The following is a 20,800-nucleotide window of genomic DNA, read 5'->3' on the forward strand; positions in this document are numbered from 1 at the left end:
AACGAGAAGCCTATCTCTGAAGCAGTGGATTCTACACGAGGAGAGGCGTTCTGACCTCTGTGTGGGTTACTTATGTCTAAGCCGTGACCAGAAGGCATATGGCAAGAAAACGTTCCCTTTTGGAAGTTTTTTTATAAGGTTTTTTTTCCCCCCCAAACTCTTCATGAAAAAGTTTAAATGAACAGAAAACTCAAGAGAATCGTACAGTGATCAACCATATCCCCCACATGTAGGTTTCAAAATTGTTCACACTTGGTCACATTTGCCTTATCTCTGTGTATGTAAGTATATGGATCTTTCTGGGCCATTTGAAAGTAGGCAAAGACCACATTCTTGGACACCAGTGACAACGGTCTCTGAGAAAAGACCCAGGCAGGCTGGGGTGGCAAGGAAGGGGGACATATTACTTCTGGAGGCACTGTGAGGGGGGATCCCCTGTACCTTCATTTTGAGGCGAGCAAACTGGGGAGCCACAGCTAGAACGCCAGAAGTGGCCCAGCCCAATACCCCAAGTCAGCATCCTTTCCACTACTTCCTACCGTGAGCTTCAGCGTGAGAAAAGCAGTACCTTGGACCCTTCTGGATTTGGGTGGCATTTTCAGGATGAGGTACTTGAACTTCACCAAACGTTATTTGAATACAAGATGAGTACTTCTGGCAATAGTATGTCACCTTTCAACTTATCAGAAAAGTCAGACTTAAACCTCTTAACATAAGACCCCCGTTTGCTGCACAATACTGTCTACTTGTATCACACTAAAAGTGAGAAATCGAGTGCCTTGGAAATAATTTGCAGCACTATTCCTTACTGTTCATAAATTTAATCGTAAAAGGAAATATAAAAAAAAAATCACCCTGCGAGTAAATGTCAGAAATCTGTCTTTTCTTCCCGTAAGTGCAGCACCATTATGAATAGCAGAAATAGATTTTAAAACCATCGCAGAAAGAGCCGGACTCCGTAACGGAGCTGGAATCACATCCAGACCGATACCGTGTAGGAAATATTAGACTCACTCAGTATTTCAATTCCAGGCAGAGCACACACCAGTTTATTTTGAAATGCAACACAGATCAGTGTTTGATGAATACAAGAATACAACTTCCTACTACAGTAACCGTATCAGGTAAAAACAGCTTCGGAATGCAGGCATAGAAAGTTAAGCACAGTCTCTGAACTCCTTATTTCTAAATATACAAAAAATACATTTAAATTATATAATTTTAGTGAATCAAAGACTTATAAAATTACAATTTTGGTTCTCACAACATAGAAAAAATACAAAAATGACTATATATATGGGTTGTATCATTTTTTCGCCCAAATTTCAAAAAAGCAGTAGGTACTGAATTTGATGCCTTATAATGTTTTTATCTGAAACCCAGAAGTGAAAATAATTTGCAGGTTGAACCACATCAATGCCAACCTTTTATTATAAACAGATAACAAAAAGAAAAGAAAAAAGGAGGGCGTGATTTCTTCATCTACATCTTTCAAGTTGTCCTACTGGAAGTTCTCTCCCCAGGAACCCTTTTGCCTGGGAGGCTGGTGCTTTATTCCATGCTGAACTCTCTATGGTGCCTCCGTTGAATGCATGAGCCCAACCCTGGCAAACAGAACAGTGCAGGATGTAGACGGATTAGCAGCTCCTGTCCACAAAGCACTACCTGTCCCTCAAAGGATTCCCTCTGCCAAAAGAAGGCCCTTGGGGGCGGGGGGGGACTGAAGCTCACAGCCGAGCGGGCAGCCTGGGCAGCCTGGGCGATGACGCCTTCGGCTACGCTCTGAGATGACACCGCTAAGTCTGACAAAATACCCACCGAAACATCGCACTCCTCCCTCACACCTTGTAAGAAGATGTGACATTCCGTGGGGTTGGATCTTCTCAGTTTATAAAAGAACACCGCCACTTCCAAGGAGAAATTAACTCGTGTTAGGGAGAGAGAAACCAGCTACTGTGAGAGGTTACGGAAGGACACAGTGACATGCCATACTTATCTGCCACAAGTATTTTAAATGCTGATGTAGAAAATACACATGAGGGCTGAGACCCTTTTTTGAAAGAGGGAGTTGTCTGCTCTGTTCTTGTTGCCAGAGTTCAATTTGATACAAAACCCCTGTTTGTGACAGGTTGTTTTTCATAAATGGGGACGAACTGTAATGCAGGCTTGAAAAAAACCCCAGTCTCAGCAATCCTGGAAGACCTACGTGTTTTAACCCTTCTTCTGCAACGATCTCAAAAACAACTGAAAACATTTTAACCAAATAAGGCTGATATACCCGAATTGATTCTACTTTACAGTAGAACTACCTTTTGGAAGAAAAAAAAGAGAAGCATGAGACACTGTCTCCCCCACTTTTTTTGTCTATCAAGTACAAGAACAGACTCTCATCCCACCATACCCAAGGTAAGAGCGCTGAATTGAAGGAGAATTTTGATGTGCACTTCAAATTAATTTATTACACACCTGCCTGCATTAAATTTTAGGCTGCAGATTTTCTCCTTAATTTTCAAGGTTCCATGAAATCTGCATTTGAAAAATTAGTTTCCCATCACGGCACTCCTCTGATATTAGCAATTACATTTCAAAATAGCTACTCAGTAAGCAAGACTTTTCAAGTTTTATAGATCAACCAAAAAAAAAAAAAACACCTGAACAAAGAACACAAAATTAAAATCTAATACATGCCTAAGCTTGGGCTTTACATTTTCATACAACTCTTTCTCGAGGGGTTTTCAAAGCACAGTTGAGCCGTTAAATGGTGGAAGGTAGGATGTTAATTAGACAATGTCCATATGGCCAAGATACGTCTTGGCTGCCCCGGCGGCACGGATGTAACTCATGGCTGGCCCCCTTGAACATTTCACTGCTTCTGAACTTAAAACGACTGGGTGGGAATTAAAATAGGATCACAATTAGGAAAAGGATCTAAAGTGGAAGAGTTGAATGAAAATTTTAAAACAAAATTAAAAAAGCAGTGTATAAACCTATCCCTGGATGTTTTTCTGGACTATATTTCTAAAGCAATACCTTTGTGTGCCCTACTCTTCTGGGACTAGATTGGTTTTAGGTCTATAAATCAGAACAGCTACTGGCAATTACATTACTTAGAGGTATTCTGAGACCTGTACTGGAAAAGGTACTGTCATTTAGTAGCTATTGATCTTTCCGTTTCTGAGAGCTGTCATTTTATTAAAATATGATGAGGCTGAGCCCTAGAGAAGGTAGGTTCTTTACGGTGTACACATACTTAGTAAATTCAAGCACGTTCCTTAGTGGCAGGCAGCGATGACTCAATTGAAGACAAACAAAAGGGTTCTATAGTTGTTTTCTGATTACGGGCACTACCCCAAAGCTTCACAGGCATACACATTTTATAATTCATTCACTAGATATGAGGGGATAGATCCCGGCCATGACTTCGGAGCATTCCAGAGAACAAAGTTTGCCGCTTCGAATATACGAATAGTTTCCAGCATGCAGTCAAGCACTTTGAAAGGGGAATGCGAACACACTGCAGACGGAAAGATAACTCTACTGCAAGCTGGCATTCGGCTGGCACTTCATCACGCAGACTGTAACTCTCATGTGTTTCACGTTACAGATTGTTATTTACCAGATACGTGACAGAGACAGGAGGATACAAAATGCCAAATACCTTTCTATGGCCATCCTGTATATGGGAATTTCTGTTAGAAAGAGCATGCTGAAATGGGCCAGCCAGGATGTTTTATGTAACAGCCTACTTCTTCTTCTTCTTTTTTTTTTTTTAAATAAAATCCCAGACCAATGTGACACTGGATTTTGGTTTTTGTTTTGTTTTCTTTAATATTTTAAAAATAGTTCTTACTTATATTCTATGAAACGTCGTGGGAACTCAAAAAGTCTGCAGCATTTTTTGATCGTTGAAAAGTTTTTGCTTTGTTTTTGGAAAAGAGCAGGAGCTATTCAAATTTCCTGTGTTCGTCAGTATGCGAAAGGACCTTTCTCCTCTGGTATATCATGTGGAAGTATAACTGGGGAAAAACTGCGAAGAACAGAAAGAAGAACTGGTTAAAGAGATCATTTAAAGCTGCGTGTTGTTGTCAGAACACATGGATGGGAGGTCTTCTCCAACCCTGGGGCTAGTTTCTCACCCAGCAACCGAGGAAGGTAACTAAGTAAACTCGGGGAAGGAGGCACCTTCAGGATGGACCTGTCTGCCTCTCATCGGCACGACTGTATTAACTAGCACAGAGACTTACCCCTCCCAGTTTTAGCTGAGGGTAAGGCCACTGTGGAGTGGAATGACAGGCACTATTGTCACTCTCACTACCAACCAGGATGCCACAGAGCCGCTGAATAACATTCCTTAAACTTTTTCATATTATCTTCACATTTATTCTCTGATTACTTTCACAACAACCAGGTGAAGCATTCTATCGATGGGGTTATTCCTGATTATTCCTCTGTCACAGAGGAGGCAAGAGACTTGCCTGGGGTCTCACAGCCAACTGCTGACAGAGTCAAGACCAGGCTCTGGGCTTCTGACCCTCAGTCTAGGATCCCCCCGCCCCCTAGGCCCCATCACTGCTCTGTTACCTAGGGCTCTCCCCCTATCTAGATTCAGCCTGTCTGGCATTTTAAGAAAAAGTACTTCCAGTCTGAGGGGAAGGAATGCTAATGCATTTGATTTGAATACAACTAAGCCAGGTTTAGGTTTGCGTGTGGAAAAAGTCCTTATGAAAAGTAACCTGCATCTCAAGCACTGAAGATTCTGTTCCTGGTGACTTCAGGGACTACTTTAAAGAGTAATGGCTCTAAAATGAGTGGGCTGGTGCTGCCTCCCTAGGGAGTATCTGGAAATGCCAAGCAGGGGAGGGGAGTTGTAGGTTACTGGCATTAGCCTGGGGGGCCAGGATCCTAAAACACTGACTGCAGTCTCCCACAACGAAGAAGAGTGGTCCCAATGCCTATTGTGTCCTGCTGGGAAAAGCCACTCTAAGCTATCTGGGCATGATAAGGTCACTGTAACTGGGGGTTCAATAACCAGGTAAAAAACCTCCAGGTGAGATGGCCTTTGGTATACAATATCCTCCATTCCCTCCTCTCCCCAACAGCTCAAATCTCTATTTCCTGGGAGGTAGGTTTCTTCTACTGCCAACTCTCCCCTAACAGCTTCTTCCTTACTAAATGGGACGAGTTGGCCAAATCTCATATGATCCTCCCAGAGAATTCCAAGCCATCAGTGGGTGTGTGCACACAATCTGATAAGCTGCAGAGGCGGCCCCGGTGCTGAGTGGTGCTGCCATCCACTCCACACGCTATTTTCAGGCAGGAAGTTATTCACAGAAAAGACCCAGTTTATGCATATAATTCAATTGTGAGAGAATTATTTTGGTACGACAGCCAGAAAATTTGACAAGCTCTATAATCTAAAAACTGGAAGGAAAGATATAATTAAACCATAAGGAATGCTAATTGTGCTCATTTAAACATGTGAGGCCAGTCAAATTTCTATAGCTTTGCTTTAGTAAAGGGAAACTTTGGGAAGACAGCATGCTATGGACTTTTCCACTGGTTGTGTTAGTGACTACACCACCCCATACAAGGTGGCTACGGCCCCACAGCTGGTTCAGAGGCTCTAAGGGAGGATAAAGACCCAGAAGCCATTCACTGGGCCAAGGTGGCAGCTAAAGGAAGAAGATGGCCAAGTATCCCTTTATCCCCACGGGCAAGGCTGTTGACTACCAGAAGGGTCAATTGCCAGAAATGGGGCAAGATGTGGCCCTTTACTTCTTTAGACCTCCCAGAGGATTCTCAAGACCAAAGAGAATGAGATGGGGGGGGGGGTGCGGTGGGCAGGGGGAGTAAGGGGTAAGCTTGGGCTGGAGATTCTCTACAGCTAGAGCAGTGACTTCCTGGTGGCCAGAACTTGGATGTCACTGTCGGGACACTGTCTCCATCTGAATTACCCATGTGTTCAGACTGAATCCAGCTAAAATGGCTGAAGCAATTCCAGATGTATGGCTATCATTTTTAGCTACACTGGGCCACACTGAGGAAAAATACTCCAAGAAAATGGCAACCTGACCATGGGCTATTGGGAGTCCTATCCTCTGCTTTCCCAGTTCAAGATACACAGAATGGAGATCACTGCTGTGCATGGGTGTCTGTCTCTGTGTGTCGGGAGGGACTGGTGGGTACGGGGCCTCCCTTCCCTTAAGAAGATGGCCAGTCCCTTCAGGGCTCTATTCCTCTCTAGGGAGTGGAGGACTTGGGGGCTGACAGCAATCGGGGATGTTCTTTCTGGGGTGAGTTTCCTCCTCAGTTTCTCTAAAAATCAGAGGCGTGATCACTGACAGCCTGACAGTGCCTAGCTTTTGGTGCCCTCATCCTACATCAGTATTTCTCAACCATTTCTTCAACACCCCCAACAGCCAATTTTTGCCTCCTTAAGGGCGATCTCTCTCCATTGGAAATGCGTGCCCTACATGCACAGGTAAATGAGGAAGGCAACCCTTGTCACTGATACCTTATCATTCTGTCCTAGGTAGGCGAGGCCATCTTGGGGGGGAAATGTAGACCAGGACTTAGAAGTCTGCTGGGTCCTGCCAATACTGTATTGAACTAGCATTGTCCATACTGCACCCAAAGCAGTGCTCTGGAGAGGACTCCAAGGCACTCCTGGGACCAACTCATGAGCCACAGTTTGGGCTATATGTGCAACAGTGGTCAGGACCACAAAGAAAAGGTGTTGCTTTCTATAATACATTTATATCATTGATTCCCATTAGAGTAGATTAAAAGAACCCTAAATTGTAGCAAAAAAACCAAATTTGGTAAAGACTGCATGCCAACAGCAACCTATCCTAATTCTACATTTTCCTGTTACAAATACAAAGCCTTGGAAAGTTGGAAATGTGCTGTTGGCAGGAATGAACGGTACAAACTGGACTCAATATTAACAACCTGAACTACTGAAAACACCCAGGGAACTGGCTCAGGCCAGAAGCAGAGCAAGCGCCAGCAGACACAAAAGGTGATTTGTAGCCGAGCTACGGTCTAAGCTGCCATCTTGAGACGAGACGGGGAGTCAGTGATTTGGAGAGAGTCATTTAATCTCCATGTAAAATCTACCTTTCTCCTGGATTACAAGAGTTAAGCTGCCTTAAAAAAGAAATATTATAGACTTTAACTAAGCCAAATATTCTTAGCAAAAGGAGGCCGAGCCTGGAAGAAGGGGGAAGGAAGTGAGATAAGGAAAGCAGACTTCTGTTGGGAGGAGAGTCCTGTCCTCCTCTCCAAATACACAGCTGGGCCTGAGGTCTGTGTTTTCTCTTTTCTCTTATTCACATTCTGTTCTTCCTCCCTCCTACTCCCCTGATTGAGGTGAAGAAGAAAATCCCACAGAACTGGGTATGTCTTCCTTTAGGAATCCTATCACGGGAGGGCTGCCTGTGCTTGACCCTTTAGTACATCAAGAGGTCAGTGGGCAGAGGCAAAAAGGCTCGACTGGTTGGCTCCCAGATCACAAAATACTAGAGGTACAGACAGACAGGTTGTCCTGGAGAGTGGTTTCTGGCCACTGAGGCCCCTCCTTCTCCTCGGACTGGAAATGTAGAAATTCTGAGGTAGGGTTCCTCAGAGTTTTGTTGATTTCATGAAACCCTCCCCGTTCCTTTCCCAGGTATCCAATATGGAATACATCTTCCATTTATTCTAAAGACTATGTCGAATTTAAATAACCCGTGTGGTGTCCACTGGGCTAACCCATGCTATTCTGGGTGTAGCAAAACTGCAAGTAGGAACTGTTGCTCCAGAGACAGGAAAATGAAACTCCAAGGGGAACAAAATTACAAAGGTGAAAAACTGTATGTTAATTTTTATTACTTAAAGTTTTAGACTTCATATTCATCTTTTGTTTGAAAATCAACTACCTTTCACATTTGAGGTGAGATGGCCTTTTGCCACCATGGCTACATCGCCAAAGAGGAGGACTTGATAATTAATAAAAAGTGGAAAATGAATCACAGGGCAGAATTGCATCCAAGAATTTCTCCAAGATAAACGTTCACATGAAATCTGGCTGTAGCTTTTTCTCACAATGTACGAAACACAATTTTCCACCGAAGGACACAAACATGTCACTTTCAATTGTCAGGATGATTCAATTGGTTACTGCTGTGGGCTGGAGAAAAAGCCAACCTGCCTGAATTTCACCTGGGGTTTTAGGGGGAATACAGCATCCTCTATGGACTAAAATAAGATTCACAGTTATAATGGCTACAGAAATAGCTAAGTGAGAAGAAACTGACATTATATATCCTCAAGTGTAACAAGATCCTTTTGGATATGGAGAAATTAGTCACAGGATTTACAACTGAACATCACAATTGGAGAAAAGAACTAAATCTTTCTTCCTCAGCAAACAGGCCTCATCTTTCAGAAGCTTCAAACATGCCTTTTCCTCTCTGCTTCTGAGTATGCTGAGAGGCACATTTGATGACCCATATATCCAAACCTTTAGCAATACCATGAAAATACCTGGAAGCCATTCTGAAGAGAGAACATTACGTCCCATGCAGATGGTTTTAGTGCTCATTTCCAAACAAGAAAATGAGAAATATGGAAAAAAAATTTCATCTATTTTTACTTTGTTTTTATCTGTTTCTGGTTAAGTGATCCCTTAAAAGTGAAATAACCATTTGTTTTGATATAATAAACAATGAAACATCTTTTTACAATGTTTTGAAATACCATACCGAGCAGCTCTCAAGGGGCACAAAAATAAAATCAAGGCAAAGTCTTTAATGGCTTTTTTTTTGGTTTCGTTTTCACTCAATAAAAACCAAAATCAAAACCGTTGCCACTGAAGTCAATTCCACCTCATGGTGACCCTGTAGGGCAGAGTAGAAGTGCCCCACAGGACTTCCAAGGCTGTAATCCTTACAGAAGCAGACGGCGACATCTTTCTCCCTTGGAGTGCCTGGTGGGTTGGAGCGGCCAACCTTTCAGTGAGCAGCCAAGCACTGAACCACTCTGCCACCAGGGCTCCTTTTTCCACTCAGTACTCTCCCTTAACAGATAGTGAACCTATTCTAGTATTCCCTGTTTTAAACCCACATACCGAGAAGGGCTGCATTTTGGCAGCTACACTGAAAAGGGTTTATCTTTATTCAATGACTGACAGAGAAAATTCCCATTGACAGTCAGCATTCAATAAAAACCAAAGCTTCCCCCAATACATTATATGTCCATTTACTTGGATACGGTGTAAAACAATCAAAGACATTCAATTCTAGTTATTGCACAGGCCAGTTTTTAGTCATAAATAAGTATAAGCATAACTGTTTACTTACGTGGAATGTAAAAGATCATTACCAAAATCAGGAATGCATGATAGTCAAAGGAGAAATTGTATTTGTTAGGTAAACTGATGGAATACAGGCCAGCCTGTCTGACAAAGGGCAAAGCCGCGTATATTGTAAGCAACTCTCCTGATACTCCCATTGGGTACAGTACAATGAAAAGCGTGTACCTAAAACAAAACAAAATATTAGTTACTGAGGCGTGAAGCCAGCTTTAGGAGAATGACGCGCTCCCACCCTTCTCATCGGTACTGGTCTTTTAGGAACCTATTGTTTATAAATTATCCTGTGGGAAATTTAGTTAACAGTTGGTAAGACTGCTTAAATTCAGGGTTTTTATAAGCCAGTTTTTGAAAATGGCTGGTGGCAGGTTCACGTTTCTGAATGTTCTAAAATAAAATGTGTTCAGTCAGCCTCAAAATTTGGCCTGACTAAATAAACAACTCTTGGAAGCGACTCCTTAAAATAACCAAGGTGACGGCAAATACTGATAAAGTAGGATTTATATGGAAGAATCCTGCTCTGTGGGATATGGGAGGAGCTGGGGGCTTGGAGGGGCAGGGCGAAAAGGTGTCGGATCCAGGTATGGAGGAACCTCTACACCACCCACCAAGTCTGGTCTTGGACTGAAAACAAACAGCACATCAAAGTTTGTATACTGCCACTATCTCCAATGTCTGCAAGTGCTATTGTGAGAAATGAAACATACGAATATTTGCTAAACATTTTAAAATTCGTAATAGCTTTTGGTCATTATGTAACTTTCCAAAAAACAAAAACGATGATTAGATTTACCCTCACATGGGTGGATCTACACATTTTTTTCACTTTAAGAAGGAGATCTCTATATTTCAAAAAGAGTTCAGAGAGCAGTTACTACCCCCAGAGAATTGAGGAGACGGTTACCACTCCACGGAACTAACTGGTAGCCATCCTGAAGTCTAAGTATTGCCAAGGGAACCGGCAGCTCAGCATTTAAAAGCCTTTGGCTGTTCAAGGCTTACAACAAGCACTGGGCTCCAAGCTTCTGGGCATAAGGATTGTGTTGAGGAATTTGTAACGATGAAAGAAGGATGTATTCCCCAATGCTAATTAGCCATGGATAGTGGAAAAAGAACAATCTTCCACAGGCCATGAAGAACAACGGACAAAAGAATCTTTCTCCAACAGGAAAATCAGGACTTGGTCAACAAACTTCCCCTACAACCAGGGTAGACAGTTGTCACAATGCCTGCTCGGCAGGGTTTCATATTTGATTAGTAACTGCTATGTTTTCTCTTTCTTCCTTTTTCCTAATAAAAATATTTATTGCCAAAAAAAATACATGCAGTATAATAAAACAGGCTTTCTCCTGCTGGAAATGTTGGGAACAACTGGTTTATGTTCCTAATTTAATCACTAAACTCATAAATGCTCTAGGAACCACTGTTTTCCTTCCATGAAATGAGGCATCTGGGCCCCAAGGACAGTTCTGATGCTTCTGTTTTGTCGCTGTCCGTCATGGTCTTTTCCAATCCAGAAAACTGCTCACAGCGGCCTCATGATGAACTACCAGTCTTTTACCCAATTCACAATGAGTTTTACTGATAAAAATCAACTGATAACAAGCTAAAACTGCCATGCAAGATTTATTATTAGCCAAAAATTGATATTAGAGTCATATAGTTTCCTAGCAAAATTGAGGCCAGGTGAACTGGACTAGGTCCGAAAAAAAAATCCTAATAGCAGAAGCTAAATTTGATATGGACAAAAAGGGATGTTACATCAAAACTTCATTGAACAATATAACTGAAAAGAGTTGATCCCAATAAAAAATAATTTAAGTAGACTAGACATTTAAAAGTGCTTCTATTTATCAAAGTAAGCAGAGGCCCTTCTGATAAAACCCACAGGCCAGATTTTTACCCAACCCATCTCACACAATTGTATTTTTGGAAACCGAGAGGCAATATTTAGGCAATAGGACAAATGCAGTTACGGGTCATTTCAAAAGCAAGTCTCCATTCCATGTGCTTTTTTACCTGGCCCATTTGATGAGGTAAGGCAGATGGTTTAACAGACTGAATGTGTAAAAGGAGTAACGGATAATTTCTGTGACTGTCCAAGCAACAACAAACAGGAGGACACTGTCTTCGTTTTGCACCTAAAGCAAAAGGAAAACAAAAGCAGACACATGAAAACTTTAAACACGCTACTTAAAATAAAGGCAATAACCACTGTGAGGAAGCACTCGCAAGGTACATGGCCCATGTGCAGAGTCAGGAAGCTGAGGTAAGCTGGCATGGCCACGGGTCCCTACCCTCAGTGGCTGTAGTGCAGCAAAGAAAGAACCTGCCAAATAAGGGAACACGTGCCTGTGATAAGAGTTGCGCAGAGCTAAGCGACAAAAGCAAGTGGGCCTGGCAGCAGACAGCGCCCGGACCTGAGCACTGACTTCGGAGCACTGATTTTTAGACACTGTTTGCACAGAGCAAAGGAGCTCTGCTTCCTGACGAGTGAGAGAAGCAGGGAAGGGGACCTCAATAGGCTGTAGTCCACAGGAAGAAACAGCACCTGAGTGAGTTTCTGCGTTTGCTAGCCTGATGCCGAGAATGTGAACTGATGTTTGTGGGAGTAAAGAGTAGCTAGGTAAGAAAGGGGACAGGGCAGACTGGTGGAAGGCTTGGAATTTTGATGAGAATTTTTATTCGATTTGCATGATAATTGGGGATCTGGGAAAATTTCAAAGAAGGGGGATGTAATCATTAAAACACAATCAAAGCTGAGGATAACGCACTGTGTAGGATGAGTTTAAGTTGGGGAAGAGCTGGAGACCATCTAAAACCCACTGCCATCAAGTAAATTCCGACTCCTTGAGATCCTACAGGACAGAGTAGAACTGCTCCACGGGGTTTCCAAAGAGCACTTGGTGGATTAGAACTGCCAACCCTTTGGTTAGCAGACAAACTTTTTTTTTTTTTTTAATGTTTATTTGATTTTATTTTTTAAATAATTTTTATTGTGCTTTAAGTGGAAGTTTGCAAATCAAATCAGTCTCTCACATATAAAGCAGCCAAACTCCTAACTACTTTGCCACCAGCGTTTCCGGAGACCATCTAGCAGGGCCTATTTATGCTCTCCATTAGTGACCTTCCCCCAGACTGTTGTGTGCTGTTGAGTCGACTGGGTTCGAACCACCAACCTTTCAGTTAGCAGCTGAGTGTTTAACAGTTGCACCACCAGGGCTCCTCTCCCACACTAGGCCTGGTTTAAAACTCAACGATTCCGACTCATAGCGACCCTATAGGACCCTATAGGACAGAGTAGAACTGCCCCATTGGGTTTCCAAGGAGTAGCTGGTAGATTTGAACTGCCAACCTTTTGACTGGCAGCTGAGCTCTCAACCACTGAGCCACCACGGCTCCTTAATGCTTAAAGGATTATAAAAGCTTCTATGCTAATCACAGGAGGCCAGGTAGAGCCAGAAAGGCTTTGGAATTTCTAGCCTCCTTTGAAGTTGTTTTTATGCTAAAAAAAAAAAAAAAAAAAGGCCAAAAAACAATAAACATATTAAAGAGCCCCTTATGTGCCCTCCCCCAGGAGATGTTCTCACTTGATGCCTTAGATTGTGAATCTTGCATGGAAACTTACTGCTACGGCATTAACTCTTAACATCTCTATCCGTCCATCCCACCTCAGCTGGGTTTATCATGATCATTTGTCCTTGAAAACCAACAGTAAGAAACAACCTTGTACCTTAATTCACTTCAGTTTCCTTGCATCCATAAAGGCAGTCCAAGACTTGGATGTGAGTAAGAGATCCCACTCAGTAAACCGCACACATCTCGATTACAATATGGGCCTTTTAGGTCTCGCTACTAACACACAAAAATATGGCCTTATGCCTGAGACTAGAAGGACCCCGAAGGTCATGGTCCCCAGACCGTCTGTTAGTCCAAGACAGGAACCACTCCCAAAGCCAACTCTTCAGACAGGGATTGGACTGGACTATGGGATAGAAAATGATACTGGTGAAGAGGGGGCTTCTTGGATCAAGTAGACACATGAGACTATGTTGGCATCTCTTGTCTGGAGGAGAGATGAGAGGGCAGAGGGGGTCAGAAGCTGGCCGAATGGACAAGAAAATAGAGAGTGGAGAGAAGAAGCATACTGTCTCATTAGGGGGACAGCAATTAGGAGTATATAGCAAGGTGTACATAAAGTTTTGTACAAGAGACTGACTTGATTTGTAAACTTTCACTTAAAGCACAATTAAAATTAAAAAAAAAAAAAATGGCCTTATAACCTTAACTTTTTTTTCTTTCCATTTGCAATGTTAATAGTTTTTAGTACTTAAATTCTTCCTCAGAAAGTGTACATGGAGTGATCCACCTACACAATGAAATAAGTAGTCATTTACATACCTATTAACTAAATTGCTCTGACAAAGAATTTCATAAATGCATAGCTACTATTCTCTAAAAATAATAGGAATTTTATACTGTCAAGAGCAAGAGTACTTTTTGTTTTCCTGGTGCTCTTATATTAGCCAAAGTAAAGCAAAAGTGAAACACCTCTAAATCTTTCGTGTTGAGATTTTTCAGTATGCCCCCAAATCCTTGCTTAAAACCCATCCATACCAAAATATCATTTCAGGGCACACTTTGCTTTTTGATGTAATTTGTTGTCCTCTTCATCTTAAAGAGATATGTTTTTACAGTGATGGGCTAAAGCCTTGCCTAAAGTTGTCTGGGTTACAATAGGGAGGTCCTTTAATATCCTATACTGTAACCATCTTGAAAGCAGGGAACGTGTTTTATTCATCTTTTGATTCCCAAAAGCAAACCCAAAACCCACTGCCACCAAGTTGATTCTGACTCACAGTGACCCTACAGGGCAGAGTAGAACTGCCCCATAGGGTTTTCAAGACTATAATCTTTATGGAAGCAGACTGTCACATCTTTCTCCCATGGAGCGGCTGGTGGGTTTGAACCACGAACATTCTGGTTAGCAGTTAAGCGCTTTAACCACTGCACTACCAGGGTTCTCTTTTTCACAGCTAAGAAGCTCAATAAATATTTGTGGAACAAATGAATTCAATCTTAATTAGGTTACTCCAAGACTCGTGTCCCTTCTTTTTGGTGGCCAATATTTGTTTCTGTGTAGTCCCCGTGACCTTCAAATAGATAGGCAAAAACAAATATAAAACCCCAAACTGCCTACTGTGTCCAAGCTGAGAGGTTATTTGATTAACACTTTCCCCTTAAACCAAAACCCACTGCCGTTGATTCCAACTTATAGCGGCTCTGCAGGACAGAACTGCCCCATAGGGTGCTAAATGTAGTTATATGATTCAGCAACAACGAAGCGACTCCAGTACAGAACGGAAAAGCCCTTGCTTATAAAAACTAAGAGATTCAGAGTTTTGGGAAACAAAACTGGCTGTTTAAAAAAAATGGAAAAAACAAGTGTTGATAAAGATGTGGAGAAACTGGAGCTCTCACTGCCTTGTTGGCGGCATGTAAAATGGCGCAGCTACTGTGGAAAACATTTTGGAAATTCCTCAAAAAGCTAAAAGTTAAACATAGAATTACCACCAATCCTAATCCTCGGTACGTACCCGTAAGAATTGAAAACAGGGGCTCAAATAGATATTTGTATGCCCATGTTCACAGAGCATTAATCCTAGTAGTCAAATGGTGGAAACAACCCAAATGTCCATTAGCAGATGAACGGAAAAACAAAATGTGGTATATACACATAGTAGAATATTATTCGGCCCTAACAGATAATGAGTTCTAAGACATGCTAAAATATAATGAACCCTGAAAACATTATGTTAGGTGAAATAAGCCAGACAAAAAAGGACAAGTATTATATGATTCTTACACGAAATATCTAGAATAGGCAAATTCATAGAGATAAAAGTAGATTAGAGGTGACCAGGAAGTGGGGGGTGAGGGGAATAGGGAATGGGCTAAGGAGTACAGAGTTTTTCTTTGGGATGATGAAAAAGTTTTGGGAACAGGTAGTGGTGATACTTGCACAACATGGTGAGTGTAATTAACGTCACTGAAATAAACACTTAAAAATGGATAAGACGGCAAATGAATGTACTTACACAACTAAAAAAAAAAAAAAACCCAAAAGTTATTACAAAAGAAAAACAAACCAAAAAAACCCAGTATTCAGCCACGTTAATAGTCTCATCCTGATTACTACATTCTAAACAGACCAGACCTCACAGGGGTCAGAGTCAGGTATAAGAAGCCCTGAAGTAAACTAGCAAAGCTTACCTGGGAAAAGGAAAAACAGGGTAACACTTTAAAATACGTAAAAGGGTTCCATGTGGAAGAGGCATACATATGGACAGAGACCAAGGGATAAAATTAACATGGAGTAAAATGCCTGGCTCAAAACAAGAAAAACTATGTAACAAAACAGTTGACTAATAAAATAGGCTCCCTCCTGGAGCTGTGTGCTGCTCCCAAGAGATTCCTACAAAGGGGGCAAGGCTGAGCTGGATGGTGGCTGATAATGGCTTCCAACTGCCGTATATTTACAACCTATACATGGAAAAGGCATGGAGCTCTGCCCCATTCTAACTCCCTAATATGAGCTGAAATTTTAGGTGATTAAAACATGGGGTAGAGACTTTAATAGTACTTCTTAAAAATAATTTTCCTTTTAAAAGAAAGCAGGAGGGGAGAGAATAAAACATCCTTTCATTACTTATTGCTAAGCATGTGGAATAGGAATATTCTCTGGCTCTTTATTCCCACTTCAACAGTAAGGTCTTCAAGGGGCCATGGCTCATCTCGTCTGCATCCTCTGACCCTGGCGCAGGTCTGGACACAAGTGACGTGAGGAATTAATGTCCCTTAACGCCAATTGACAGCTTTTTCTTTTTCGAAAGCAGGAGTTGGGAATATTTTTCTAACAAGTGGGAAATCTCCTTTCTATCAAGGGCCAATGACTAAGAGAAAAAGAATCAATTAATGGGTTCAGAGACGTAAAAAAGGCAGCTTAGCTTTGGATGGGTTTTTTGAGGGACAAAGGACTGGGATTATAAAAAGCTCAACTCAGCTGCATTTTAAACTAAGAACTAGAAACCTACAGTTTCATTAATTATCAAGGTTAAGAGGCTTAGAAGCAGTCCAAGATGGCAGCATAGTCAGATACCTCATGATGTCCCCCTTACAACACAGGCTTGAGAAAACAAGTGAATCAGATATAGATGACAACTTTGGAACCACAGCATCAAAGGCAAGGCTGTGGAATTGGATCAAGTGCCAAGTGGAAGGAGAGGCTGTACAAAAACAGTAGACATGGAGAATTACAGATCGTTGGCACCTTGCCAGCTGAACCTGCCCAGCGTGGCCATATTTGAGACAAAGCAGACAGCGGTCCCAGCCGAAGCCTCCATCACCCGGTGCTGCCAAGCAGGAACGACCCTCTACCCACGTCCAGAGCCAGGCAGGAGCACACCCTGCACCGTGAAAGTGAAGTGCGCTCACCATGTCCCCCTGGCCCGTGCTGAAGGCCTGTGGACCTGCGGTGTCCCCCTACTCCAGCTCTCCTACACGTGCTCGCAGACAGGCGGCATTCGCTTCTGCACCTGGCCACCTGCGCTGGGGACCTGTAGTCTGGCAGCACTTGCTCCTATGCCTAGCTATCTGTGCCAGGGGCTCACAGAGGTGTCCCCTCTTGCACCCAGCCAACCACGCCAGGGACCCAAGGACCTGTGGGGTCTGTCTTATGCCCAGCCGCCTGCACTGGGGCCTGCGAACCAGCGGTGCCTGCTCCTACACCTAGCCACCCACACCAGGGGCCTGCAGACTGGCAGTGTCCCCTCCTCCCTCTGTCCAGCTACCTGTGCCAGGGGCCCACAGACTGGCAGCATCCCCTCCTCCATCCAGCCACCTGCGCAGAGGACCTGTGGACCAGCAGTGCACCCTCTGAGCATGCACCCATAGACTGGCAGCATTCCCCTGCCTTACCCTCCACGGTGCCCCCTTGCAACTGGAGGCTTGTGCCCACTCCAACCACCCGCACCCACTTGGGGCCACTGGAGTGAGTTCCCTGTCACCAACCCAGTGACTGGTGACCCGTGCACCCTTGCCTGACCACCTAGCAACTGGCAGTATGCACACACAGCACCCAACCCAGCGATCAGTGGGAATGCTCCCTGTACCAATGCCCAGGTGACTGGCCGGACAGACATATCACCTTGCCAGCAATGCCAACTACACCCTGACAGGCACCAGATACACCTCTGCCAAACAACGAGCAGGGGACCCTAGTGCCCGCATCTATCATCCACCTGGCTGCGACGGCACACATTCCACACCCAACTCCTCAGTACCTCACCACCTACTGAGATGCCAATTTATCCATATACAGTGGGCATACCCTGTCCACTGGGGCAGGACTCCCTTACAAGAGATACAGGGAAATCCTGCCCTGACCTCCAGAGAACACACTAACTGCACGCACCAAACTTAATGCCTTGGAGATAGCAGACAATAACAAATCATATTAAGAGAGAGGATAAGAGAAGTCGAACCGGTGAGCAAAATAAAGGGGCAGAAAACCTTCCTGAGGAAGAAAAGGTAATGGAACTACTTGACAAGGAATTTAAAAGACATATATAGGATCCGCAAAGAGATCAAGAAAAATAGACAAATCCAAGGAAAACACAGACAAAATTCCAGAAGAATTCAGGAGAACAATACAAGGCAAAATGTCTATCCAGACAGATTAATAATAAAATATCAGAAATAGATAACTCAATGGAAGGACAGAGAAGTAGAACTGAATCAATGGAAGAAAGAATTAGTGAAATAGAGGACAAATCCCTTGATACTAATTTGAGGAACAATCAGAAAAATAAAAAGAAGAAAGCCTAAGAGTTATGTGAAACACTATCAAGAAGGATAATTTACATACATGTGACTGGAATTTTAGAACAGGAGGAGACAAAAAAAAAAAAAAAAGGATGGAGACAAAAAGGTTTCCCTCCAAGAAGCTCAATGAACCCATACATGATAGGCCCCAAAAGAAAGTCACCAAGACAGAACATAATCAAACTTTGCAAAACCAAAGACAAAGAATTCTGACAGCAGCTCAGGAAAAACAAAATATCACTTACAAATGGGCACCAATAAGAATAAGCTCTGACTTCTTGACAGAAGCTATGCAGGCAAGAAAACAATGGGATGACATACATAAAACTCTGAAAGAAAAGAACTGACAACCAAGAATCATATACCTAGCAAAACTGTCTCTCAAATACAATTCTGAAACTAGGATATTCCCAGATACACAGAAAATTAAAGGGAGTCCTTCAGACAGAGAACCAACATCAGACAACAACCTGAGATTAAAATGCACAACATCACCGATATACCAAACCCAGATTAAGAACTCTCAAAAGTAAAATTAAGCTACAAAACTGAAAACAGGGAACCAGAGATGCCAATTTGTAATCAAGGACTACTTCAAACACAAAAGGGGAATAAATGGCATAGTTATAAAAATTCCATATGGAGAGGAAGTCAAGGCAATATCAAGAAATACAGATTATTTTAAACTTAGGAAGAAGGTAAATTTCTGAGGAACCACAAATAAAATTTAAAAACCTACTCACCAAAACGAAATAGAAGAAAATTGTAAAGAGTAAACACAAAATCAACAACAAGGCAATAGAAAAGAAAATCCATTTAACAAAAAGAACTCAGCACAGAAAATTAAGTGGACCACAGAAACCGTAAACAACATACACACAAAAAATAACAAAATGACCATAATAAATTCATACCTATCAATGACCACAGTGAATGTAAATGGTTTAAACGTACCAGTCAAGAGATAGAGAGTAGCAGAATGGATTAAAAACCATGACCCATCAATATGTTGCCTACAAGACACACATCTTAGACACAGACATAAATAGGTTAAGAATCAAAGGACAGGAAAAAAAAAACCAAGTTAATGGTAACCAAAAGAGAGCAGGAGTGGCGATATTAATTTCTGAAAACATAGACTTTAAGTCAAAATCCATCACAAGAGACAAGGAATGGCATTATATAATGATTAGTGGGCCAATCCACCAAGAGGACGTAACCATAAAAAATATTTATGCACCCAATGTCAAAGCTCCAAAATACATAAAACAAACTTTATAGTATTGAAAAGAGAAACAGACTGTTCCAAAATAATAGTAGGAGACTGTAACCTGTCATTTTCAACGAAGGACAGAACAACTAGAAAAAAATTCAACAAAGATACAGAAGATCAAAGTAACACAATTAACCAAACTGACCTCACAGACATGTACAGAACACAACACCGAAAAGCAGCACAGTACACATTCTTCTTCAATGCACATGGATCATTCTCCAGAACAGACCATACTTTAGGCCACAAAGCAAGCCTCAATAATTTCAAAAACACTGAAATAATACAAAGCATCTTCTCTGATCACAACGCTATAAAACTAGAAATCAGTAACAGGAAGAACAAGGAACAAAAATCAAATACATGGAAACTGAGTAACACTTTGTTTGAAAACCACAGGGTAATAGAAGAAACTAAAAATGAAATAAAAAGAATTCCTAGAATTAAGTGAGAATGAAAACACAACATACCAAAACCTTTGGGACACAACAAAAGCAGTGCTCAGAGGAGAATTTACAGCAATAAATGCACACGTCAAAAAAGAAGAAAGGGCCAAAATCAACAGCTTAACCCTAAAATTAGATCAAATAAAAAAGAACTGAAAAAGAAGCCCACAGTCACCAGAAGAAAGATCAGACAAGAAATAAATGAGACAGAAAACAGAAAAACAACAGAAAAAAATCAACAAGACCAGAAGTTGGTTCTTTGAGAGGATCAATAAAATCGACAAACCACTGGCCAAACAGAGAAAGGAAAAGAATGAGAAGATGCAAATAACCAAAATAAGAAATGAGATGGGTTATATTACAACAGAACCAACTGAGATAAAAAGGCTCGAACAGAATATTATGAAAAGCTGTACTTCAACAAATTTGAAAACCTAGAGGAAACGGACAAATTTGTAGAAACACAGTATCTACCTAAACTAACACAAATTGAGGTAGAAAATTTGAAAAGATCCATAACAAAAGAAACTGAAGAGGTCATTAAATAAACTCCCAACAAAAAAGGCCACAACCCAGATGGCTTCATTGGAGAATTCTATCAAACGTTCAGAGAAAAGCTATTGCCAATTCTACACAAACTATTCTAGAACATAGAAAAGGAAGGAATACTCCCTAATTCACTCCATGAAGCCAGCATAACCCTGGTACCAAGGCCAGGGAAAGATACCACTAAAAAAGAAAATTACAGACCAATATCCATCATGAATATAAATGCAAAAAATTCTCAACAAAAATTCTAGCAGTAGAATTCAAGAGCATATAAGAAAAATAATACATCATGACCAA

General features: G+C 41.9%; 1 protein-coding gene across 1 annotated transcript in view; it reads right to left on the reverse strand.

Annotated features, from left to right (window-relative positions):
• Positions 1 to 833: 833 nt before the first annotated feature.
• HACD2 (3-hydroxyacyl-CoA dehydratase 2) overlaps positions 834 to 20,800 on the reverse strand; it is a 106,999-nt gene continuing 87,032 nt past the window's right edge. The window contains exons 5-7 of the mRNA XM_049878412.1: positions 11,372 to 11,493; positions 9,342 to 9,520; positions 834 to 4,027 (exon numbers count right to left, since the gene is read on the reverse strand). Coding sequence (XP_049734369.1) covers positions 3,945 to 4,027; positions 9,342 to 9,520; positions 11,372 to 11,493 — 384 coding nt within the window. The 3' untranslated portion in view covers positions 834 to 3,944. The remainder of the gene's footprint in view (positions 4,028 to 9,341; positions 9,521 to 11,371; positions 11,494 to 20,800) is intronic.

This window comes from Elephas maximus, chromosome 1 (assembly GCF_024166365.1).
Source record: "Elephas maximus indicus isolate mEleMax1 chromosome 1, mEleMax1 primary haplotype, whole genome shotgun sequence".
Lineage (NCBI taxonomy): Eukaryota > Metazoa > Chordata > Mammalia > Proboscidea > Elephantidae > Elephas > Elephas maximus.